Raw genomic sequence first — 27,000 nt, 5'->3', positions numbered from 1 at the left:
ATAATGCTGCCATGAATATTGGGGTACATGAATATTTTCAAATTAGTGGGTTTTTTTTTTTTCAGGTATATACTCAGGAGTGGGATTGCTGGGTCACATGGTAGTTCTATTTTTAGTTTTTTGAGAAACCTCCATACTGTTTTCTACAGTGGCTGTACCAACTTACATTCCCACCTGCAGTGCACAAGGGTTCTCTTTTCTCCACACCCTCACCAACATTTATTTGTGTTCTGTTTGATGATAGCCATTCTGACAGGTGTGAGGTGATATCTCATTGTGGTTTTGATTTGCATTTCCTTGATGATTAGCGATGTTGAGCATCTTTTCATATGCCTGTTGGCCATCTACATTTCTGTTCTTAGCTTTCTTAATAAGCGCATACACATCAGCTATGTCTAATCAGTTTCATTATCTATGTTTCCTTTCTATTTAGAATAGGTATAGGAAGAATGTGTTCTCTTTTCTCTAAAGCAGAAGTTGACAAACTTTTCTGTAAAGCGTCTGATAATATTTTAGGCTTTACAAATCATATGGTCTCTACAGCAACAAGTCAACTCTGTTGTGACTCTAGAGAAGCCATAAATAATACCTCATTGAATATGCCTCATGAACCTGGAAAAGATTACATGGTTAAAGAGTTGAAACTTATTTATTCCACTTTTCAAAGTATGGGAAAACTCAGGAATACTCAAGTTATACCTAGACCATGGCATGGGTAAACCAAAGAAATTAGTGTCATTTGAATAAAGCTTCCAATGTCTCCTCCTAACAAACAATATTAAAAATAAGTACCTATCCCAGTAGTATGGTTTGCAAGTTCTGGGGGAATAATCTCTAACTCTCAACCTTTCATTGGGTCTAAATTCTGCTGCTGGAGTCCCATTGCAAAGGGGGTGTCTTACAGCTACTGAAAGTGGGGTCTGGCTGCTCACCGCTCAAAAGCCAATAAAGAGGCAAGTTTGGTGGAAAGGAAAGTTTGCTTTAATTTGGATGCCTGAAACTGGGGCAGGGGGAGGGCGGACTCCCGTCCAAAGGCTTACTCCCCTCCACTGACAGCCAGTGGGCAAGAGCTCTTATTGACGGAAGGAGGGGACTACATGTAGAAACAGTACAGTTAGTTTGGACAGTCATCTTGAAATTGGTCATACAGTGGTCTGACGAGCATCATCTTGATTGTCTTAAGTACAGTTAATCTTCAGTTCCGGGGTCAGTTTGTTCCCATTTCCTTGAGTCCAATTCTTGGAATTGTGGCAGCTTATATTACGGCTACAGTCTGGTCATCATGTAGTTAACTTCTTCCACCTGGCACAGGTTTCAGTATCTACAAGACAGCTCACAAGATGTGGCTTAGAATATTATCTACAGCCCTTGAGGAGGAACTAAAGGTCCTTGACTATGCTTAGGGACTAAACGATTATTGTTTTGTCCTGTTTGACTGATTTTCTTTGCTTCTGCATTTTCTTACTTCTCTGATTAAATTCATTCTTTGGCTAAAGTTTTTCCACAGACAAAGGGCAGGCACAGGACATGGGGGACGAGGACCAAAGGGTCCTATTCCATTTCATTAACATTAGCTTAAAAAATTATTGAAGTAATATTGAATATAATAAAATTTACCCATTTAAAAATATGGTTTTATGGACTACTATATTTAAAATAGATAACCAACAAGGACCTCCTGCATAGCACAGGGAACTCTGCTCAATATTCTGTGATAACCTAAATGGGAAAAGAATTTGAAAAAGAATAGATACATGTACAACTGAATCACTTTGTTGTACACCTGAAACTAACACAACACTGTTAATCAACTATGCTCCAATGTAAAATAAAAATTAAAATCAAATAAAAAATTTTAAAATATGGTTTTATGAGTTTTGGTCAATGTTTTAGTTGTACAAACACTAATAGATCTATATTAGAACACTTATCACTAAAATATGAAGGGCTTACCTAATTAGATCAGGCCCACCCAGGATACCAGGATAATCTCCCCTTTGATTAACTCAAAAGCAACTGATTAGAGAACTTAATTACATTGCAAAATCCCTTCACCTTTGCCATATAACATAAGGAGGGGGTGATATCCTATCATCTTTGCCATGTTCTATTCAGTAGAGACAGGTCACAGGTTGTTCCCATACTCAGGGACATGGATCTGCCAAGAGTGTGACCCACCGGGGGTCATCCTATGGCATTTCCCATACATCTCCCTCCCTCCCTCCCTCCCTCCCTCCCTTCCCTCCCTCCCTCCCTTCTTTCTTTCTTTCTTTCTTTCTTTCTTTCTTTCTTTCTTTCTTTCTTTCTTTCTTTCTTCCTTTCTTTCTTTCTCCCTCTCTCTCTCTCTCTCTCTCTCTCTCTCTCTCTTTTCTTTCTTTCATCCTTTAAGTAAAGGAAGCAGAGGGAACAGGTAAGACTGGCTATGAGAAGGGGATATTGAAGGTTTGAGAAGAAAGGAAAAGGTTAGAAACAGTCATATGAAGGAGGAGGAGAGAGAATGATTGCATACTGTACACCTGAAGGATGATGGTAAGGATTCACTTGAGGTTGGCCATGTATTTAGTGCCAGCATAGCATGATTTTACATTTTTCTCCAGAACTGTTTGGCTCTGTAAGTACAGTAATAGAACAAGTAAAGAGTTGAATTTTAACCAGGATTGCTTCCTTCATTCCTCAGGGGAGTACTGCTAAGTGTGGGGAAAGAGAGAGAGGAATAGTGGATGTGGAATTAGATTGTTAGTTGAAGACCAGCCTCCTGACTCTACTAATTCCACTTGCTGATTTACGGTGGGGATTGGCTCCTTGCTGTGCTCAGCTGACATTACCCAGGAGGGTGGATTGGTGCCTGCTGCTGGGCAGAGGATTGAAGACCAGTTCCTTACTTGGTCCCACCAACATACCACTCAAGCTGGGGAATCAGAGTGTCCCCGCCTGCTTTGTATGTGTGTAGGTGTGTGTGTGTGTGTGCGCGTGTGTGTGTACGTACAATAGATTCCTCTTTCCTGCTGAAACTATGGAGCCAGAGTAGGAGGGTGGGGCAGTTTTTCCACAGTGTTTGCCTGAAGTAGGGCAGGTATTATCAAAAAGATATTTTATGTTAGGCTACCCTTTCCCTGGTACTTTACCTAAGGGCAGCAGGCTTTTCTTGGAGCTGCCCTCTCCCCACCATGCCTGTGGGCAGTTCCAAGCTTCTCCACTGTTGGCAAAAAGAAAACCCAGAAAACTCATTGCTCTCCTCTCTCAAGTTCCAAGATCTCTAGCTAGAGTCTGTTATCTTTCCACCTTTCAGAATCTTCCTATGTTTGTTTGTTGTGTTATGTCCAGGGTTTTTTAGATGTAAAAAAAGGAGGACCTGGAAGGAATGGGGCTACTCTCATGGTCTGTCCTTGAATCCCTCTATGATTTTTCAACTGGGTAGTTTATCTTCCTATTATTGATTTGTAAAAGTTCTTTATATATTCAGGCTGCATGTCTTTTGTCAGATATATGTTATACAAATGTTTTCTCCCAATCTGTGGTTTGCCTCATCATTTTCTTAGTTAAATCTTTTGATAACAGCAACTGCTTTTAATTTTAATAAATTTCATCAGTGTTTTTAATTGGTTCATGCTTCTTGTGTCCTATTTAAAGAATACTTTCTATATGTAGGTCACAAGTATTTTTTCCTTTTTTTAAAAGCAGTTTTATGCCTTTAGATCTCTATGTTAGGTCAATGATCGGCTTTTAATTAAATTTCTAGTCAGGTGTCATGAGTAACTTTTTCTATTTGATATCCAGTTATTCTAGCACAATTTATTGAAAAGATGATCCTTTCCCCATTGAATTTTTTGGCACCTTTGTTGAAAATCAATTGACCTTATAAACGTGGTTCTTTTTTCTGAATTTCAGTTCTGTTCTACTAATCTATCCTTATGCCAAAACCATACTATCTTTATTACTGTTGCTTTTTCTCTTGTTTTTTAAAACAATTTTATTGAGATATAAGTGAGCTACAATAAACTGCATGTGCTTAAAATGTACAATTTAAGTTTTGAATATGTATGCACCCAATAAGTGATCACCCCTTTCAAAATCATGAACCTCCACTCTCCATAACTGACCTAGAAAAGGAATCAAATGTCAAACATGGCCATGCTGAGCAAGCTGATTGACTGTAATCCACTGATCGCAATTTATTTATCACAGTGCAGCGTGGGTACAAAGTTAGAATTTTCTAGGACAATGCGGTAGAGTCCCTAGGCTCAGCCTCAGGTCATCCTTTCGTGCAGTTGCAAGCTGCACACTTGAACTGTGGCTGTAACAGCCAAGGGAGGCTGGAATTGCAGAGCAATGTTACAGTCCTTTCCATCTTTAAGAACCCCTTTTTTCAAATGCTAAGTATTGCTGAGAAAAAGTCCAAGAGGACACTGTGCGACTCTTCAGCACACCACAGGGGGATGTAAACAGAATTGCTCTAAAGAGGGTCAAGGAAAATTACAATTCTTCCAAGACTTACATCTTGTGAAATATAGTTATAAACCAAAGAATTATAGTGCTGAATATCTCTGTATAGGGAGAGAGTTCACATAAAGTACTAAATGTGTTTTAACAAATGCCACCCAACCTATTTGATTGTGTAATTTTCTGGAAGAATTACCTAGTACAATCATGTTTTATATAATCTTTGCTGATCCATGGACAGGACAAGCCATAGATAATTAAGGGTGAAACTGTATATGTCTCAACTGTAAAAAACTAAAAGAAATAAAAATCCACAGTCTTCAAACTCACCATTAAGACTCCTTTCATCTCATAGCTCACCAGCAAATTGAATATATAAAGCACCTCTCACACAGAAAGTCAGAGAGCAAAGCACTAAAGCAAAACAAATACCAGTGATTAAGGAAAATTGAAAGCAGCAGTAAAAATATGTTTCTTTAGTTTACTTTTAAATACAGACTGGGAACTGCAAATAATTGGGGGTATATATAAGTGGTAATTTTTTTTTTTTTTTTTTGGTCTTCATGATTCTATGGTGTTGAATACAAATAAGGGGGAAAAAACCCTATTGCTGCAAAATTCAGAAAACCTTTTGAGATTATGTATTTTAAACATTCACCTTAATTTATTTAGTAATAGTTTTTAAAGTCACTCAAATATTCTGTCACTTCTTAGACTGACCAATTTTGACATGCTTCAGACTTATTTTAAGTGATTATAAGAGAAATAGTTTGAAATGGGCTTTCCCACCTACTTGAGAAGGTATTAAAGAGGGGAGAAAAACTTCTGGGTCTTCATAGCCTTAGTGGACAATTTTAAGAGTTCAAACAGGGCTTCCCTGGTGGCGCAGTGGTTGAGAGTCCGCCTGCTGATGCAGCGGACTCGGGTTCGTGCTCCGGTCCAGGAGGGTCCCACGTGCCGTGTCCGGAGCCTGTGCTCCGCAACGGGAGAGGCCACAGCAGTGAGAGGCCCACGTACCGCAGAAAAAAAAAAAAAAAAAAGAGTTAAAACAGAATATTTTATTCTGCCTTGAAAAATATTGAGATAATTCACCAGGGGATTTGTGGTTCTTCAATGGGCCAAAATTGAACTGTTTAGAAGAGTCAATGAAACACTGGGGCGCTGATTTCATGGTGGATGGCTGTTGTCAATCATTGCTTCTTTTAGCATAACCACTGGCCCACTGAAGTACTTCAAAGAATATTCTAGCTGACATGAATTTGGAGAAAGAAGGACCAGAAGGAAATCTTGCATTTCCTACTTTTTTAAAAAAAATTTATTGGAGTACAATGATTGCGTTAGTTTCAGGTATACAGCATAGTGATTCAGTTATACATGTGCATATACTCATTCTTTTTGAGAGTCTTTTCCCATATAGGTTATTACAGAGTACTGAGTAGAGTTCCCTGTGCTATACCGTAGGCCCTTGTTGATGATTTTATATATAGTAGTGTGTGTATGTTACTCCCAAGCTCCTAATTTATCCCTCCTTCCACATTTCCCCTTTGGCAACCATAAGTTTGTTTTCGAAATCTGTGAGTCTGTTTCCGTTTTGTAAATCAGGTCATTTATATCATTTTTTCCTACTTTTTATCTATAAATATTTTTCAACAATGCTATTAAAGAAAAGACGGCTTAATAAATGAAGATAATTGATTTTGCTGAATCGACAGCATGATTAAAGTAAAAGGTTTACTTTTAATTAAGAAACTGGGGGGGAATGCTTCACTCTCTTTCTCCTGCCCTCCCTGCCTGTGTCACTCCTTTAACTTGCTCTCGTTCCCTTTCTGTCTTTGTTCCCCTGTCTTCTGCCAAATCCCAATTTTAACAGTTGTTTATGTTGTTGAAGAGAAAACCACAGGCCCCAAATGGCGTCACTTGTGCTAAAGCCCATGATACCAAACCTAGGCTTAGATACAGGACTTAATTGCAGTTTCGAGCTTCTCCAGAAATGTAATCTTAATCAACCAGTCTGGAGTTTTCTGGTCGGCATCAATGAGGTCATCTGTCATGTGGGCCCTCTCCATCCCCCAGAAGAAGAGGCAATCTACGTGGTAAAACCCTTGCCTTTCCCTCCCCACCCCACCTCCCCAAAAAGAAGATACCCTGGCCTAAAAATAATGCTTCCTTTTCTTTTGCGAATAGCTCCCTTGCCCTACCCTTCTTCCTATAAAAACCTTCCATTTTGTACAACCCTTCAGAGCACCCTTGTAGTTGCTGGATGGGATGCTGTCCAATTCATGAATCGCCTAATAAAGCCCATTAGGTCTTCAAATTTCTGCCGTTGAATTTTGTTCTTTTTAACAATGTGTATCATTTTCTCATTTCCTGAGTTTGAGATCTTTGAACCACTGCGTGTTTATTGATAAAAATAAGTCCCTGCTGATGCACCTACCAAGCTTAAAAGCTACCAAGCAGGGCTTAAAAAAAGGCAGCAGGGCTGCAGGATCAGTAAGAAATTTCTTCTTTTTTTTTTCTTTCCCCGATACTTTTTAGTTTACATGGTTATATGTTGGAGAGGTATTCTGAGTGTATTTTCTGAAAGTTTACAATTCTGGCCAAGATAATGAAGGAGGTGCCTGTTGTAATTGGGGTGAGTGGGTAGCATTTGTTAAACTTGGCTAGAGCCCATGAAAATAGACTTTTGGAAGGTCTAGTGATTTTTTAGAAAGCTACTTACAAGCTATTCCTCAGTATATGCAACTTAGAGGATATTCTGAGTGCAAGCATACCTCAGAGATACTATGGGTCCGGTTCTAGGCCACCGAGGTATAACAGGTTGCACAAAGTTTTCGGTTTCCCAGTATATATAAAAGTTATGTTTACACTCTATTGTAATGTACTAAATGTGCAATAGCATTATGTCTAAAAAGATAACGTGCATGTCTTAATTAAAAATACTTTATTGCAAAAAATGCTAACCATCATCTGAGCCTTCAGCGCATGGTGGTAGTAACATCAAAGATCACTGATCACAGGTCACCATGATTGTGTACGGCCCCGGGCGTCCCCGGAGTCCCGACCAGCAGGACAAATCCTTGTGAGTCTGAGGAGGAACCTGTGGGGGTTGAAAAAAAGGGGGAAGGGCAGGAGACGCGAAAGAATGGAGGCAAGACAAAATCCTGATCAAGCCTCAAACTTTTATTGCTGCGGTAGCTGTATTTATACACTGCAGAGAAAGGGGGGCGGGATTCAGAACGAGGGAAGTACTTGGCTAATCATCATTGGTGCTGCGTGCGCGGGCTTTCATTTTAGGCGCGAACTTCTATCTCATAAATCAGGAAGAGAAGCAGGGTGTCGGCCATCTTCTAATGGCGAAAACTTCTTGGCTCCCAACATTTCCTCCCTTTTTATTTCTTTTAAGGAGGTGGGCATTAACCGAGTGAGGGAGTAGTGACCTGAATCCTCCCGTGGACAAGGTATGTGTGTCCACACTCATCGGCTCTTGGTATCTTTTGGGGAGGAGAGGCAGAGCCAAAGATAATCTTAGCTACTAAAAGCCAAAAACAATGTTTAGATACCAACCTCTATCATAATTCAGGTATACTCACAGGGAATAACAGAGATTACCTTGTATATACATATATACACGTTTTCCCTTGTGCATGCTTTGCTGCCACACTCAACTCGGTACCCATACCCTCCATCAAAGAGGGGGGTAGGCATGTCTCTGTTTCATGCCGCTCCAGTGGAGGGGCAGCCAGAATCATCCTTTGGTTCTGCTTCTGTAATGGCGAGGCGATGGTAATGTATCAGGTTAAATTTTGAGGCAAGTGGGGAGTGCTTTCAGCCTGTCCAACAACCAGCAAAGATGACAGGATCAGGGTCACAACGGATAACTCATGTCGTCTCTGCCGCTCTTTCAATATTAGGAGAGTCTCCATCTTTTTCTTATCCTCAGGTCACGACTGCCGAAGGGCGGCCAGTCCTCCGGGGACCTAATCAAGCTGCACTTTCGAGTAAGTCTCGCGGCGGCTCAGTGGGTGCCTGGCCAGGCGTTCGTAAGCGTGCTACCTCCGTCAGGATCCGTTCCTCAGGCCCCACGTTGGGCGCCAATTTGTGTACGGCCCCGGGCGTCCCCGGGAGTCCCGACCAGCAGGACAAATCCTTGTGAGTCTGAGGAGGAACCTGTGGGGGTTGAAAAAAAGGGGGAAGGGCAGGAGACGCGAAAGAATGGAGGCAAGACAAAATCCTGATCAAGCCTCAAACTTTTATTGCTGCGGTAGCTGTATTTATACACTGCAGAGAAAGGGGGGCGGGATTCAGAACGAGGGAAGTACTTGGCTAATCATCATTGGTGCTGCGTGCGCGGGCTTTCATTTTAGGCGCGAACTTCTATCTCATAAATCAGGAAGAGAAGCAGGGTGTCGGCCATCTTCTAATGGCGAAAACTTCTTGGCTCCCAACACATGATAAATATAATAATAATGAAGTTTGCATAGTGTGAGAATTACCAGATGCTTCACAGAGACATGAAGTGAGCAAATGCTTTTGGAAAAATGCCACTGATAGACTTGCTGGACATGGAGTTGCCGCAAACTTTCCTGTAAATTTTACAAAATTTAAAATTTATAAAATTAAAAATTTTATCACTGTGAAGCACAATAAAGCAAAGCAATTTAACGAGATATGCCTGTATTAATGAGTACTAGTAAGACTATTCCATGAACTGTTTTGATTTTGTTAGCTGAAATTATGATTTTACTATTGCAGAATTACGTAAATTCATATTTTGTTTCTCTTCTCAAGGATTAGGTAGAATTTCTCAAACAGGTAGATTTCTAAGTGTGGTAAAAATTGTGAGGAATCATCAAAAATTTCTGAAGCATCCTGGTATGAAATAGGTGCTTCCCTCAATGTTTAGCTCCATTTCTTTTCAAGAATATTTCTAGACCACGTTTGGAATCCACTTTCCTTATGTCTCTGGAACTGTTTTCAAAATTCTGAAGCACTTGCTAAAAATGCCCGTTTGTTCCCCAGCTATGCTCCCAGGAAATTCTGATCTAGGAGGTTGGGGTTGGGCATGGGAAACATTTTTTAACAAAGCCCTCAAGTGATTCTTAAAATCATGCAATGCTGCTTGAGAGCAGTGGTTCTCAAACCTTACTACTTAGGCAGCTTAAAAAAAATCCTAGTCTCTGGTGCCCATCTCAAATCAACATAATCAGAACTTCCGGTGGTAGGGCTCAGGCATCAGTATTTTTTAAGGGTCCTCAGGTGGCTTTCTTGGACATCTAGGATTGAGAATCGCTGCTCTCAAACAACACTCAAGTAAATATTAAAACAGCTTTGGAAAAAAGGCTGTGGGATAATAATTTTTTTACTTCTAGTGTTTTCCCAAGATAAAAGATACTAAATTTGAGCAAGTTTTTAAAAATCAGAACACTTTAGTATGAGACAGATATTATGTAGAGTCAAACTGAGTACCAGATATTCAAAATTTCTGGGATGGAATAAGTCAGTCTCTAGACTTTTTCAAGAAATTTATACCAATCTACTATTTGAGCTTTTAAATAATGTATAATTCACTCTGGTAACTGGTTAGTGACAGACTATGATATGCAGATGGCATGCAAATTATCAGGTGAAATAAATAGAGACACGAGGAAGCAAGATTTAAGGTTAATTGTGGTAGGATTTAAAATTATGGTCATGAACAGACTTAATTATTCACCATTCATTTTGTTTCCAGAAAAGATTCTGCACAGGTGTATTTACCTAGATGATCGCCAGTATGGTAACTCTTATTGTACATGTCAGATTTTGGAAAATGCTGAAAGAGCCAGGTTCCGATCTGGACGATGGCACAAGGAGATGTTGGCAGATTATTATGCCTCTTGATTTCAGGGAGTTTAGCTTTATTCTTTCAGTTAGGTACATAGTCGAGGAAGATCCAGTACCAGATGGTGATGTTGGCTGGGAGGGGTTTTCTCACCTACATTTGGCAGCTCTACTCGGAAGTGGTGCTTTCAGTGCTTTAGACTTCCAGTCTATACTATTTCACATGATCATTGGGAAGCTTTAGGTGGTAGAGATGCAATGACACATCTCATTAAGCGTCCCGTAACTATGAACAGCTGACATCTGTGCTGAAACCAGAACTGGATGCAGCCTTCAAGTGGTTATAGGTTCAAGTGTTGTGTTGCTTTTTTTTTTTTTTCAGTTTATAAGTGATTTAATAAGCATAGCACTGCTGTCGTTAAACCAGAAAAATATATGTAGTAGAGACTTGAATTAGAATATATTACTAGGGCTTCCCTGGTGGCGCAGTGGTTGGGGGTCCGCCTGCCGATGCAGGGGACACAGGTTCGTGCCCCGGTCCGGGAGGATCCTACATGCTGCGGAGCAGCTGGGCCCGTGAGCCATGGCCGCTGAGCCTGCGCGTCCAGAGCCTAAAAAAAAAAAAGAATATATTACTAAAGACTTGAATTCAAAAATTTGAAAAGTAGTAAGTCTTTCTGTAGGGAGAGATTAGTGGTCAAAAGTTAGCTGTGTTGCTTTTTTAAAGACACTGATGAAATTCATTATATTAACCAAGCTTGTAATTTCTAGAGGCATTTTTGACTTGGAGAAATAGATTATAAATCAGTGGGCTGCTCATTTTAAAGATGGCCTTCTCCTAAATGGCCTTCCTCTTTCCCAGAAGTTGGACAATGATTTTAGCTGATGACTTATTTATTCGTCATTTAATAACAACAGTCATAGTTACCCTGACTTGAATGCCTATAATGTGCTAGGATACTTTGTGTAAGAACCCCACAACAGCCCTCCAAGTTATCCCCATTCTGTGCTTTGAGAGGTGAAGGAACTTGCCGAAAACCATAAGACTCCTAAGTGACAGAGCCAGGATCCTGCCAGCTATCTGGCTGCCCAGCAGGGACTCTGTTCATCTTGCCACCAACCCCTGCGTTATGTACAAGAATAGAATGAACAGTCATTTCTATAAAGTGCAACAAGCAGCTGTTCATAAAAGTTTAGTATTTGAACTGAGAAAACAACAACAACCGTATTCAGCCTTCAAGGGGCTTATTATTTCTACAGTCTCTTATCACATTAAAGAATAACACCCTGGTTCTTTATACACATTTCTCGGTGCTTAACTTTAAAAAATATTGCATGATTCCTTTATCAGAGATTTTAATGAAATCAGGAAATAATAAGTAACCCAATCGAAATGTGTTCATCCTAAATTTGGCCTGGCTACAGAAATTCATTTTCACCTCATTCCTCATCCCCGCCTTTCCAATGTCCTAAAGCACGAACCCATTGGGTGTTCCCTCCGTTTCCCCAAGGAAATATTTCATTCATATAATGTCTCCTTTGTAATCAACACTGAGAAATGTCACTTTGATTAAACACAACTCTGAATGACTAAGGCGACAGTACAATAAATTCTCCAGAGCTATCTTTCAGAACAACTGATTGCTCTTTAGTCTTAATCCTCCAGAGTCTTATTTAATCAAAATGATGTTGCTAATTAAGGATTAAAACCTCCGAATAGAATAAAAAAGAAAGATTTTTCTTTCTCCTTTGGGCAGGTCAAGGAGGCAGAATTTGCTGTAAGGAAGTAAAAAGTCCCTTCCACCTTTGGTAAAACTGCATTATTCTCTGACGTTTGGACTTAATCCAAAATAGGCCTGAGTGCTTTGTCATATTAATATAGTCGGGGGATGGGGGGGGAAAGAAGGAAAGAAAGAAGGAAACAAAAGAAAGCAGAAAGAAAAACAGAAAGAAAAAGGAACTGTCTTAGATAGCTATATGTACCTAGATAATATTTATTCTAAATTTTTTTCGTTTAATGCTTTTAATATGAATTTTCTTTAAACATTTTGTCTGATGCTGTCTGTGCATTGCTTTTATCCATTGCTAACTTTGATGGAATGGCAGAATATTTTAGAAAAATGATACTAACCCATTTCACAGAGAAGAGGAAGCAAAAGACAATATATCTCCAATATATTTGACATCAACTGGTGAATGCCAATAAGAACCACAGAGTTCTCTACTAAATGCTGAAATACTCTATCTTGAGATCAAAATCTCAATTTCTCCTTGACTTTGCATTTGATAATAAAAATTGGTTCCTTGAAAACACATAAAACTGTATAAGAACTCACTAAGAGAGACAAAGCTGTATAGAAATGTAGTTTGATTTCCATGGAATACAAATTCTTTCAGGTGCTGGGGGTGAAGTGGATGTTAAATAGAGATGCTGGTTGGTGTTTTAACGAATTGTAAAATACTTCTTCCATCCTTTTCATCTTTCTGAATTTATAATCTCTGCCGTGTTAGTCTATTACAATGTAGACATAACTAATAATAGCTACTGTTTATTGATTACCACTATGTGCCACATTCTCTGCCAGTAATACACATATTATTACCTCTAATAAAACCCAGGAAGAGGTATTATTATAACCCTTCAGAAATGGTTAAACTCAAAGAAGAAATGACTTGACCAAGGTCAGGCAGCTGTGTGAAGTAGAATTGAGATTTCCACCAAGGCCTGTTTGTTTCCAAAGCCACATTCTATTCACTATGACATGCCATCTCACACTTGTTTACTTGAAGGATCAAGTCATCAGTGTGTTTCAAGAAGGTGCTGGTAAACTGTGTTGGCCTATACCTGACTCATAGGCTCCCAGAATACTGGCTGAATCATTGTCAAAGGTATTGTCCCATTGTCACCCAGCCCAATCAATGACAAAGGCTGAACAACCATCATCAAAACGGGACCAGAGAGCAAGCAATGAGAAATGCTCAAAGGGGGAGGAATGTCTGTTCCCGAGAATGCCTGTTTTCTCTCCTAGCCAGTGCTGCTTACCAGTTAAAAAAGGACACTTGTTTCTGGGATCCATACTCCTGAAGGCTGTAAGCGCCCAGTGGACAGACAATGGTCCTTATTCCTCCTGTGCCGAGGCAGATGGCCACCAGTGCTACGTGAAACAGCCTGGTCTGTTCCTTTTTTGGTATGTTGTCAATCATATGGTGAGTGCCCATGTAGAAACCCTCCAACGGAAAAGCAGCCACAGATAACAAAGCAGAGCCTATAGATAGAGAAAAAAAAAAAAAGGAATAAATGTGTATAGACCACTGACTCACCAAACCACATCAGAAATAAGGTTTTTCCTCTGAACGTTGCCTCGTTATGCAATTGTCTCATTAAAATATTAATCATGGCAATTCTGGAGGTAATACGATTTTCCTAAATGTAAATATTTCCCTCAGTATATGTTTTTGTTTGTTTGTTTGTTTGGTTTTTTCTGCTGTACGTGGGCCTCTCACGGTTGTGGCCTCTCCCGTTGCAAAGCACAGGCTCCGGACGCGCAGGCTCAGCGGCCATGGCTCACGGGCCCAGCCACTCCGCGGCATGTGGGATCTTCCCGGACCGGGGCACGAACCCGTGTCCCCTGCATCGGCAGGCGGACTCTTAACCACTGCGCCACCAGGGAAGCCCAGTATATGTTTTTAATTAATCCAAAGTCCTAGTTTTTTTCCCCTCAGACTTGAACTATCTCTCAGAGGACATACAAGCAAATCGTGTCCATTTTGACAAAGTTAAAACAATTCAGAAATACCTGATGTGAGACACTAAAGATGTTTGCAGTCCCACCCCCAGAGAAAAACCACCGTTCACAAGGGTTATTTGTTGTTAATCAACAGAGTGAGAAAAACCGCGATGATCTCAGACATCTCAGAAGCCTGTTAAAGAAAACGTTTTAAGAAGAACGTTATTGTAGTTAGAGAAGAACATAGCCTCTCTTTTCCTTTTCTACTTCGCTTTTTCCTTTTAAATCCCTTTTATTTCTCTCATTTCTCCTGTAGTGGCGTGGAGCCTCCTTTGCCACACACATAGGTGAGAAGGCTGGGGATGGGTGTGAGGTGAGTAATGCAGTACAGGTGGGAAGGAGGGAGGAGAGAATGACAAAGGAAGGTTGAAATCACTTTGCTGTACACCTGAAACTAACACGACATTGTAAATCAACCAGACTTCAATCAAACCCAAAAACAAACCAACAAAAAGAAGATTAAGCTGCCTTCTCACTTCCGTCTTGCAGGGATCAAACTTGAAGACTTTCCTTGTCTAATAATTACCACTCAATTCCATACTTTTGCTAAGCTATTTATAGTTTGCAAAACATCTTTGTGTACTACATTGTTTGATCTTGGAAAAACTTTGTGATGACAGAGGACAGATTTTTTTTTTTTAATTCTGATTTTTCAAAAAAAAAGAAAAAAAAAGAAACAGGTTTGTTGAGGCTAAGTGACCCAATGTTACGGAGTAACCCAGTTGTGATCTCCCTCTTCTTGAAATTCCTGTTATCACATGATCAGATCAATTTTTTTGGGGGGGGGTCAATTTGATTAGGGAAAAATGGCTTCTCCATGTTAGTTTTCAACTCCGTTTTATTAACTTGGCATTCACACTTTTTTGGTATAAATTTTTATATAGTCATTTTATGTGGTTAGTTTTCTCAATTAGACTATAAGGGTATTAAAGGCAAAAACTGGGCCTAATGTTTCCATCTCCCATACAGTGGCTTTTGCAATGTGAAGAATGCATGCCCTTAATAGTTGTTTGGTAACAGATTGATTTACCATGAGGGTGGGCCCTTTACTGAGTTTGAAATGTTTCCTGTTAAGGTGAGCCAGATGTGCAGCTAACTTCTCCCTCTCTCTCTCTGCCACTCAGTCTTTATCTCTGGAAGTGTCACGTGAGGCCTGGCTAGGCTAAGGTTATCCAAAGAGGATGGACAGAGAACTGCTTCTTGCAGCAGCCATCTATTTAAAGACAAATTCTTTTAGTGGTAACTTTGTGTAAATTTGAAAGGCACTTTACTTCCATCTTTTGAAAAATGTCATAATACACTGATTGCAGTAGGTAAAAACTTTATTTCTATCTACTTTAAAATTGATGTAATAAAAATACAAGTCATTGACATATAAGATAAAAAGATTCCTTGTTGATGTGTGCTATTGTGCAGTGCACAGTCCGCACACCTGTACTTGGTAGCTCTGTATAAAGCACCATGATGTGTCATATCTCTTGCTAGGTGGTGGGGGTCTGCTGGTTCCTCCCATCAGGAGCGAATGCATCCATCGGAGAAGGCACACATGCAGGTGGACAATTATAATGGGGCAAATGCAATCACTTGGGTATGATCAGAGCGTGGCTGAGCACAGAGGAGCTAGCAACGAACACTACGTGAATCTTTTTTTTTTTTTTAACATCTTTATTGGAGTATAACTGCTTTCCAATGGTGTGTTAGTTTCTGCTTTATAACAAAGTGAATCAGCTGTATGTATACATATATCCCCATATCTCTTCCCTCTTGGGTCTCCCTCCCTCCCACCCTCCCTATCCCACCCCTCTAGGTGGTCGCAAAGCACCGAGCTGATCTCCCTGTGCTATGCGGCTGCTTCCCACTAGCTATCTACCTTATGTTTGGTAGTGTATATATGTCCATGCCTCTCTCTCGCTTTGTCACAGCTTACCCTTCCCCCTCCCCATATCCACAAGTCCATTCTCTAGTAGGTCTGTGTCTTTATTCCTGTCTTACCCCTAGGTTCTTCATGACATTTTTTTCCTTAAATTCCATATATATGTGTTAGCATACGGTATTTGTATTTCTCTTTCTGACTTACTTCACTCTGTATGACAGACTCTAGGTCTATCCACCTCATTACAAATAGCTCAATTTCGTTTCTTTTTATGGCTGAGTAATATTCCATTGTATATATAGGCCACATCTTCTTTATCCATTCATCCGATGATGGGCACTTAGGTTGTTTCCATCTCTGGGCTATTGTAAATAGAGCTGCAATGAACATTTTGGTACATGACTCTTTTTGAATTATGGTTTTCTCAGGGTATATGCCCAGTAGTGGGATTGCTGGGTCATATGGTAGTTCTATTTGTAGTTTTTTAAGGAACCTCCATACTGTTCTCCACAGTGGCTGTATCAATTTACATTCCCACCAGCAGTGCAAGAGGGTTCCCTTTTCTCCACACCCTCTCCAGCATTTATTGTTTCTAGATTTTTTGATGATGGCCATTCTGACTGGTGTGAGATGATATCTCATTGTGGTTTTGATTTGCATTTCTCTAATGATTAATGATGTTGAGCATTCTTTCATGTGTTTGTTGGCAGTCTATATATCTTCTTTGGAGAAATGTCTGTTTAGATCTTCTGCCCATTTTTGGATTGGGTTGCTTGGTTTTTTGTTATTGAGCTGCATGAGCTGCTTATAAATTTTGGAGATTAATCCTTTGTCAGTTGCTTCATTTGCAAATATTTTCTCCCATTCTGAGGGTTGTCTTTTGGTCTTGTTTATGGTTTCCTTTGCTGTGCAAAAGCTTTGAAGTTTCATTAGGTCCCATTTGTTTATTTTTATTTCCATTTCTCTACAAGGTGGGTCAAAAAGGATCTTGCTGTGATTTATGTCATAGAGTGTTCTGCCTGTGTTTTCCTCTAAGAGTTTGATAGTTTCTGGGCTTACATTTAGGTCTTTAATCCATTTTGAGCTTATTTTTGTGTATGGTGTTAGGGAGTGATCTAATCTCATACTTTTATATGTACCTGTCCAGTTTTCCCAGCACCACTTATTGAAGAGGCTGTCCTTTCTCCACTGTACATTCCTGCCTCCTTTATCAAAGATAAGGTGACCATATGTGCGTGGGTTTATCTCTGGGCTTTCTATCCTGTTCCATTGATCTATCTTTCTGTTTTTGTGCCAGTACCACACTGTCTTGATTACTGTAGCTTTGTAGTATAGTCTGAAGTCAAGGAGCCTGATTCCTCCAGCTCCGTTTTTCATTCTCAAGATTGCTTTGGCTATTCAGTGTCTTTTGTGTTTCCATACAAATTGTGAAAGTTTTTGTTCTAGTTCTGTGAAAAATGCCAGTGGTAGTTTGATAGGGATTGCATTGAATCTGTAGATTGCTTTGGGTAGTAGAGTCATTTTCACAATGTTGATTCTTCCAATCCAAGAACATGGTATATCTCTCCATCTATTTGTATCATCTTTAATTTCTTTCATCAGTGTCATAGTTTTCTACATACAGGTCTTTTGTCTCCTTAGGTAGGTTTCTTCTTAGGTATTTTATTCTTTTTGTCGCCATGGTAAATGGGAGTGTTTCCTTAATTTCTCTTTCATATTTTTCATCATTAGTGTATAGGAATGCAAGAGATTTCTGTGCATTAATTTTGTATCCTGCTAATTTACCAAATTCATTGATTAGCTCTAGTAGTTTTCTGGTAGCATCTTTAGGATTCTCTATGTATAGTATCATGTCATCTGCAAACAGTGACAGCTTTACTTCTTTTCTGATTTGGATACCTTTTACTTCCTTTTCTTCTCTGATTGCTGTGGCTAAAACTTCCAAAACTATGTTGAATAAGAGTGGTGACAGTGGGCAACCTTGTGTTTTTCCTTATCTTAGTGGAAATGCTTTCAGTTTTTCACCATTGAGGACAATGTTGGCTGTGGGTTTGTCATATATGGCCTTTATTATGTTGAAGGAAAGTTCCCTCTATGCCTACTTTTTATCATAAATGGTTTTTATCATAAATGGGTGTTGAATTTTGTTGAAAGCTTTCTCTGCATCTAATGAGATGATCATATGTTTTTTCTCCTTCAATTTGTTAATATGGTGTATCACATTGATTGATTTGCATATATTGAAGAATCCTTGCATTCCTGGAATAAACCCCACTTGGTCATGGTGTATGATCCATTTAATGTGCTGTTGGATTCTGCTTGCTAGTATTTTGTTGAGGATTTTTGCATCTATGTTCATCAGTGATATTGGCCTGTAGTTTTCTTTCTTTGTGACATCCTTGTCTGGTTTTGGTATCAGGGTGATGGTGGCCTCGTAGAATTAGTTTGGGAGTGTTCCTCCCTCTGCTATATTTTGGAAGAGTTTGAGAAGGATAGGTGTTAACTCTTCTCTAAATGTTTGATAGAATTCGCCTGTGAAGCCATGTGGTCCTGGGCTTTTGTTTGTTGGAAGATTTTTAATCACAGTTTCAATTTCAGTGCTTGTGATTGGTCTGTTCATATTTTCTATTTCTTCCTGATTCAGTCTTGGTAGGTTGTGCATTTCTAAGAATTTGTCCATTTCTTCCAGGCTGTCCATTTTATTGGCATTTCATTCTTTTTTCTTTATTCTGCTCTGCAGTAGTTATTTCCACTATTTTATCTTCCAGGTCACTTATCCGTTCTTCTGCCTCAGCTACTCTGCTATTGATCCCATCTAGAGTACTTTTAATTTCATTTATTGTGTTGTTCATCGTTGTTTGTTTCATCTTTAGTTCTTCTAGGTCCTTGTGAAATATTTCTTGCATTTTGTCTGTTCTATTTCCAAGATTTTGGATCATCTTTACTATCATTATTCTGAATTCTTTTTCAGGTAGACTGCCTATTTCCTCTTCATTTGTTAGGTCTGGTGGGTTTTTATCTTGCTCCTTCATCTGCTGTTTTTCTGTCTTCTCATTTTGCTTATCTTACTGTGTTTGGGGTCTCCTTTTTGCAGGCTGCAGGTTCGTAGTTCCTGTTGTTTTTCGTGTCTGTCCCCAGTGGCTAAGGTTGGTTCAGTGGGTTGTGTAGGCTTCCTGGTGGAGGGGACTAGTGCCTGTGTTCTGGTGGATGAGGCTGGATCTTGTCTTTCTGGTGGGCAGGTCCACGTCTGGTGGTGTGTTTTGGGGTGTCTGTGGACTTGTTATGATTTTAGGCAGCCTCTCTGCCAATGGGTGGGGTTGTGTTCCTGTCTTGCTAGTTGTTTGGCATAGGATGTCCAGCACTGTAGCTTGCTGGTCATTGAGTGAAGCTGGGTGCTGGTGTTGAGATGGAGATCTCTGGGAGATTTTCACCATTTGATATTATGTGGAGCTGGGAGGTCTCTTGTGGACCAGTGTCCTGAAGTTGGCTCTCCCTCCTCAGAGGCACAGCACTGACTCCTGGCTGCTGCACCAAGAGCCTTTCATCTACACGGCTCAGAATAAAAGGGAGAAAAAGTAGAAAGAATGAATTAGTAGAAGGAGAAAGAAAGAAAGAAAGAAAGAAAGAAAGAAAGAAAGAAAGAAAGAAAGAAAGGAAGAAAGGAAGGAAGGAAGGAGGGAGGAAGGAAGGAGGGAAGGAAGGAAAAAAAGAAAGGAGAAAAGTAAAATAAAGTAATGTAAAATATAATAAAGTTATTAAAATAAAAAAATAATTATTAAGAGAAAAAAATTTAAAAAACGGACGGATAGAACCCTAGGACAAATGGTAGAAGCAAAGCTATACAGACAAAATCACACACAGAAGCATACACATACACACTCACAAAAAGAGGAAAAGGGGAAAAAATAATAAATCTTGTTCTCAAGTCCACCTCCTTAATTTGGGATGATTCGTTGTCTATTCATGTATTCCACAGATGCAGGGTACATCAAGTTGATTGTGGTGCTTTAATCCGCTGCTCCTGAAGCTGCTGGGAGAGATTTCCCTTTCTCTTCTTTGTTCGTACAGCTCCCAGGGGCTCAGCTTTGGATTTGGCTCCGCCTCTGCGTGTAGGTCGCCGGAGGGCGTCTGTTCTTAGCTCAGACAGGACGGGGTTAAAGGCGCAGCTGCTTCGGGGGCTCTAGCTCAATCAGGCCGGGGGGAGGGAGGAGCACGGAGGGCGGGGCAGGCCTGCAGCGGCAGAGGCCGGCATGACGTTGCACCAGCCTGAGGCGCGCTGTGCGTTCTCCTGGGGGAGTTGACCCTGGATCCCGGGACCCTGGCAGTGGCGGGCTGCACAGGCTCCCCGGAAGGGGGCTGTGGAGAGTGACCTGTGCTCGCACACAGGCTTCTTGGTGGCGGCAGCAGCAGCCTTAGCGTCTCATGCCCGTCTCTGGGGTCCGCGCTTTTAGCCGCGGCTCGCGCCCGTCTCTGGAGCTCCTTTAAGCAGCGCTCTTAATCTCCTCTCCTCGCGCAGCAGGAAACAAAGAGGTAAGAAAAAGTCTCTTGCCTCTTCGGCAGCTCCAGACTTTTCCCCGGACTCCCTCCCGGCTAGCCGTGGCGCACTAACCCCCTGCAGGCTGTGTTCACACCGCCAACCCCAGGCCTCTCCCTGGGATCCGACCGAAGCCCGAGCCTCAGCTCCCAGCCCCGCCCGCCCCGGCGGGTGAGCAGACAAGCCTCTCGGCCTGGTGAGTGCCTGTCGGCCCTGATTCTCTGTGCGGGAATCTCCCCGCTTTGCCCCCAGCACCCCTGCTGCTGCGCTCTCCTCCGCGGCTCCGAAGCTTCGCCCCTCCGCCACCCGCAGTCTCCGCCCGCGAAGGGGCTTCCTAGTGTGTGGAAATCTTTCCTCCTTCACAGCTCCCTCCCGCTGGTGCAGGTACCGTCCCTATCCTTTTGTCTCTGTTTTTTCTTTTTTCTTTTGCCCTACCCAGGTACATGGGGGGGTTCTTGCCTTTTGGGAGGTCTGAGGTCTTCTGCCAGCGTTCAGTAGGTGTTCTGTAGGAGTAGTTCCACGTGTAGATGTATTTCTGGTGTATCTGTGGGGGGGGAAGGTGATCTCCGCGTCTTACTCTTCCGCCATTTTCCCGGAAGCCTCCCACTACATGAATCTTGAAGGAAGGGCCAGGAGTTTTCATGTCTCGGATATGGGATGGAAAGGTAAAGGAAAATGACAATTTCAGGCAGAGAAAAGAGCAGATGTAACATTAGAAAAGTAGGGAAGCCCGTGAGGAGAAGTTCCGCCTGATTGGGGTCGTGTACTGAGACAGAAGTTTGGAGAGGTAAATTTGGGACAGGTTCTAAAGGTTCTTATAAACTAAATTGGCTTTTACATTTTAGATAATAGAGCCAATGTATAGATTTATTCTTTTAGGAAGTCAGTGTTTTTTGGTAGAAACAGCACTGGGGTCACACTGATGACTGACAGCCAGTAAGCAGGCCACTGTAATGGTCAAGAAGATGAAGGCTGCATTTTTGAGCTAAGGTTGTAGCAATACAGACAGAAGACACATTTTTGATGGAACCTCTGATACTTAGTGACTGGTTGGAATTTTATGACATCCATGAGTGGGGGACACCAGGAAACAACTTTGAGTAGGAAACTGAATGGTCGTGGAATTGACTTGCCTTCTGTTTGCCAAATTCTAAGTTGGGACTTCAGTCCTAGTCTGATGACTTACACAGGAATTTAGACTGATGGGAATCACCATGTTAAACAAGAAGTTACCTAATGCCACTGACATGACCTGTTACCAAGTGAAGAAGAGTAAATCATGCTTCAATGTCTCCTCATCAGAAAACATTCCCTGACACAGAAGAGCCACCTTGTCACTCTCTAGTCCATCCTGTCCCCTTCCTCAGCTTTTTTTTCATCATCACACATTACCACCCAACATAATAGCTATTTATTACTTGATTTTCCCTCTCCCCACATCAGAAAGTCAACTTCATAAGAAAAGAGACTGCTTTCTTCTCTGTTGGGTTCCAGATCCTGGAACAATGTCTAGCACAGAGTAGTCAATGATAAACACTTATGGAATGGTGAACAAATATTTGCCATGCAGTGACTTAGTTTTTATTTCATGGAACTGAAACAGTGAAGAAGCGTACAAGTTTGAATCACGCTCTGATCGATTCAGTGAATGGTACTTTACCATCTGATTGGAATTGTGTGTAGGTTGAGTAGCTGATACCCATCACTTCCTCATTCACCTCCCCTGTCCCCCAAAACTGCATTTCTGCTGCACTGGTCAGTTTTGATGAACTGCCTACCTAAGTTCCTCAGCTCAGAACTTGGAGTTAATTTCCATCATATTTGTGACCTTACATAGTTGATGAGTTTTTATGGTTTTATGTTCTTTCCTGGATTGACACTTCTCCATCACCTAGACCAACATCCTGAGATTTTCTGTTCTCTCTCTAACCTCTCACTGTGATTGTCAGTCCTGTTTATTGAAGCATTTCACAAATGTGTTCATATCTTCAGTAACTCCTTCTTGTCTAGAAGAGCAACCTGAACTTCCCAGGCTAAATTTCTAGACTGTTCATCAACTTGATCTCTATTTCATATCAGACAAATTTGATATTTCCCCAACATTGCTTGCAATCACGTCACTCCCAAACTTTTGTAGATCTATTTCTTTTTTGTTATGTAAAGAAGCACAGTGTAGCGTTAAATTCATTCATTTTTTAGCATGTAGCCATACTTCATAATATGGAAATCATGTCTTCAAGTGCAATCTTAATTATTATATGACTAATTAAAAGACCACCTTTTGATGAAAACGTTTCTACATGTACTTCAAAACAACTTTTTAGCACACTTCACTTTAGTTGTGAAGCAAATGAACTTCATATTTCACATAGAATTTGTCACAAATTTTGGCTTGTGGTAGGAAGGGGGGAAAGGAGGGAATTCTGCAGAGTATAGAAAACAGACATTTAAAGAGATAATTATTATAAAATATAATCAGTGCAATGATAAAAGTATCAAAGCATCCTCTCACACACACACACACACACACACTTAGTAGTATCCCTCAAATAATACAGAGAATAAACTAAATTGAAGCAACATTCTTAGCTCATTTATTACATCTTATGCTAAAACAAAGTGGGTATAGCATAAATCAAACGTTCTAATAAAAATCCACTAAAATAAGTTGTAAAACAATCCAGTCAGAAGTGGACACTCACCTAGAAAATGCAGAAATAAGCAAACCTGTACCAGTTTGTTTCTTCCTAGACATACATCAGCAAGCCATCCTGCAAACACCGGGGTAAGGATTGACGTTCCAATAAAACACAAGTTCAAAATGGCGGCTTGGTAATTGTGATAGCCAAGCTTGACGGTGCAAAAAGGGATCATATTGCAGACGACTTCAAAGAAAGTGAACCTCTCACACAGCTCCACCAGAAGCAAACAGATTCCAACTTGAAATTTTTTCAGAGTATGATGAAGACAAATAACCAATATGTCTTACAGTTTTCTCCTTCTCAATTCTGTGATTTAAGGGTACTTTCTCATCGGTGTTTTTAAAGCCTGTAACAGACATGACTACCCTCCTTGAAGACTACTTATGCTAGTGGTTTAAACTTGGTGATTTTTCCCCCACTCCTCTAATGAAAAAATAAATAAGATCTTTGCTTTGAATTTCACAACTCCATGCTAAGTTTCATACGTTTTTTTTGCACATTAGTGTTGTTCATTTTGCTGATCGAAGAGCACAAGAAAAGAGACATGAGTATTTAAACCATGGTAGCTCAGTGTAGCCAAATCTGATTTGTTCGTCTAATTACTTAGAGGCTAAATTAGGCTCTTCCTGCAAATTTATATTGAATTACATGAATCCAGTTGAATACGTGTGGAAACTCATCTGCCTCACACTGATAAAGTTTAAATACGGAGGCAGAAGAAGCAGTTTTTCAGGAGAATTTGAGCACTAGATCAAGAAATAATTTGAGTCTAATAATTTCTGATACTTTAATTAAACAAGCCAGAACAGTACCAAGAGATAAAGCGCGAAAGGAAATCTGTTTTGAGGGGGCAGGATATCTTATCATTATTACATTTCTTGTTATTTTTGGTTGGAATTCTGATAAGAAAGCTAATTAGGTAACAGAAGTGCTAGTACATTTAGGTAACAAGCAGAGTTTGCAAGAAAGTAATTTAAGTGCACTAATGAAAAGAGAAAATATTAAACAAAACCCGTCTTCCTTTAAGTTGACCCCAGGCTTGTAGAACAGCCTCTCGGAGGAAATCAGTGAAAGGCACTATTTGACTCATTATTACTCAGCAACAGGGGTACAGCAACTATCCTACACATGCTTTGGGGAATATTGGATCAGGTATCACCCTGACCCTTCAGCTGGGTGAATGGATGTTAACATTCTGTTTCGGAAAGCAGAAGAGCACAAATTAAGCTGAAAAAGCAGCCGTATGATAATTCATTCTTTTTTATGACTGACTGATTTCCATTGTGTATATATTATATATAGCACATCTTCTTTATCCATTCATCTGTCGATGGACACTTAGGTTGCTTCCGTGTCTTGTCTATTGTAAATAGTGCTTCCATGAACATTGGGATGCAGGTATCTTTTCAAATAGGGTTTTTGTCATTTCTGAACATACACCAAGGAGTGGGGTTGCTGGATCATATGGTAACTCTATTTTACTTTTTTAAGGAACCCATATTGTTTTCCATAGTGGCTGCACCAATTTTCATTCCCACCAACAGTGTAGCAGTTCCTTTTCCTCATACCCTCTCCAGCATTTAATATTTGTAGACTTTTTGGTGATGGTCATTCTGACCAGTGTGAGGTGATAGCTCATTGTAGTTTTGATTTGCAGTTCTCTAATAATTAGCAGTGTTGAACATCTTTTCATGTGCGTTTTGGCTATCTGTATGTCTTCTTTGGGAAAATGTCTAGTTAGATCTTCTGCCCAAGTCAGAGAAAGACAATTGTATGATATCACTTATATGTGGAATCTAAAAAAATAATACAAATGAATTTATTCACAAAACAGAAATACACTCACATAGGAACAAACTTATGGTTACCAAAGGGGAAATAAGAGATAAATTTACCAAAGGGATAAATTAGGAGCTTAGGACTAACAGATACACACTACTATATATAAAATAAACAACAAGGTTTTACTGTATAGCACAGCTATATTCAATAACTTGTAATAACCTATAATAGAAAAGAATCTGTAAAAATACATATGTATAACTGAATAACTTTGCTGTACACCTGAAACACAATTTTATAAAAATATATATACTAAAATTTAAAAAAAAAAGCAGCCGTAAAAGGGAACATTTTAACAGTTAGGGGTTTAGCAGCAAGGACATAGGAAGACAAGGGAATGGAATTATTGGGTCAAAGTCATAATAATTCAAAACATAGGGGGTGAGTATAGGAATGTTATTTTCATGTTGGAGTCGAAAGCAAAAGACTGATAAAAGCTTTTGATGCTAATTCTTATCTTTAACCTAAGAGATTGGGTGCAAAACACTTTGTGTTGACCTCTTCTAAGAGTCTCGTAATGGCGGCTATTTTCATCCACTCAGCATCACTTCTCCCCCCTTTGGTAACAATGCCCTGTTTTTCCTTTTTATAGAGTGATCATGCAATTTATTATCGAAACTTGGACACGTTTGTGAGTGAAAGTGATGCTACTTATAGTTATTCCTAAAAAACAGATACACACTGGGATTGTCTAGGGCAAACCCCAGCCTGTAGCCATCCTACCTTTGGGGAATGACATCCATCTATACTTGAGATCTCGGTGGGGCTTTCTCCTGGCCAAGGGGATCAGCACATGGTCTAAGATAGTACTTTTGCTGTTTCTCCACAGGCATTTTTATCATAAGTGGAATGACAAGATTAGAAATGGTGGAAGCTGAGTCAGATGGCCTTACCAAAAAGAGATTGCCCACGTGGCCCTGATGGAGAACTCAGCGCCACCATGGTCCTTATCCTTTAAGGAGACACGATTAGTTTTTCCTTCTATAAAAGACTCAATTTCCAATCAATTTTGGTTTAACTTATCCCCATTAGGTTTCTGTGACTTACAAAGAGTCTTCAGTGATACTTTGTTTTTATTTGCTGCAAATGGAAGGGAAAGTTGGTCCCCAGCCACTGGCTGATATATTTAGCCAGTATCTGACAAAGGTCTCTTGGAGTGTGATTTCCCAAGCAGGGCAGCACCGCCTCTTCCCGGGGCCTGGTGATGATTGTGTTTGACTTCTGTGCATCCTTGCCCAAGAACATGACACACGTGGTGGGCACCTGTCGTGCGAGGGTGGTTATTCAGGGACAGCAACAGTATTTGCTGAGTAGTGTTGAAACAACAGCAAAGCACCTCTTTCTTATTGGTATTTCTCAATACCAAGCTCAGAATGAGCTTAAAGGACAAGTTCCAACTTCACTTGAGAAGGATATACTTGGCAGGATTCACTTGGCAGGATATACTGCATACCATCTTCATCAACACACATGAGCCCTTAAGTGAGAACTTAGGCATACTTTAGCTTTATGCAACCCTATCCTACCCCCAACACCCTCGGGCTTGTTCTCTGCCCCTCCCACTCCGTGCCACCCTTAATAAAGTGATATTTTTCCTCCATTATAGAAACAGGTATGCACATTAGATACAATTTGGAAAATGTCTCAAAATAGAAGAAAAAAACAAACAGTGAATGTTTTTGAAGCATTTCTTTTGATGTTGTCCCCTCATGGCTAGTTTTTATTAGTAGGCTTTAAATATTTAAATTGTATAAAATTACTGTATGTTTTCTACCCCTTTTGTAAGTAATGTTATAAGCACTTTAACATGCCATTGTGAACTTTTTATAAACATGAATTTTTGTGGTTGCGTTAATAGATAGATACATGGCTCACTTAACTATTCCTCCATTTTGGGTTAGTTACATTTGTCTCAGATCAGTTATAAGTCAGTCTTTCTTTAACTTTGGACCATGAAACCACATTTAAAAGAAAAGACAGCTTTATCAGCAATACTTTAAT

At 40.2% G+C, this 27,000-nt stretch overlaps 1 protein-coding gene across 1 annotated transcript in view; it reads right to left on the bottom strand.

Moving 5' to 3' along the window:
- The window catches only part of SLC15A5 (solute carrier family 15 member 5), a 91,178-nt gene extending 67,662 nt beyond the window's left edge, over positions 1 to 23,516 (bottom strand). The window contains 3 exon segments of the mRNA XM_030841294.2: positions 13,304 to 13,526; positions 23,158 to 23,429; positions 23,431 to 23,516. Of these exon segments, the coding sequence (XP_030697154.1) occupies positions 13,304 to 13,526; positions 23,158 to 23,429; positions 23,431 to 23,516 (581 nt within the window).
- Between the last annotated feature and the right edge of the window lie 3,484 nt (positions 23,517 to 27,000).

This window comes from Globicephala melas, chromosome 10, assembly GCF_963455315.2.
Source record: "Globicephala melas chromosome 10, mGloMel1.2, whole genome shotgun sequence".
NCBI lineage: Eukaryota > Metazoa > Chordata > Mammalia > Artiodactyla > Delphinidae > Globicephala > Globicephala melas.
This window is presented reverse-complemented; position numbering and strand designations above follow the sequence as displayed.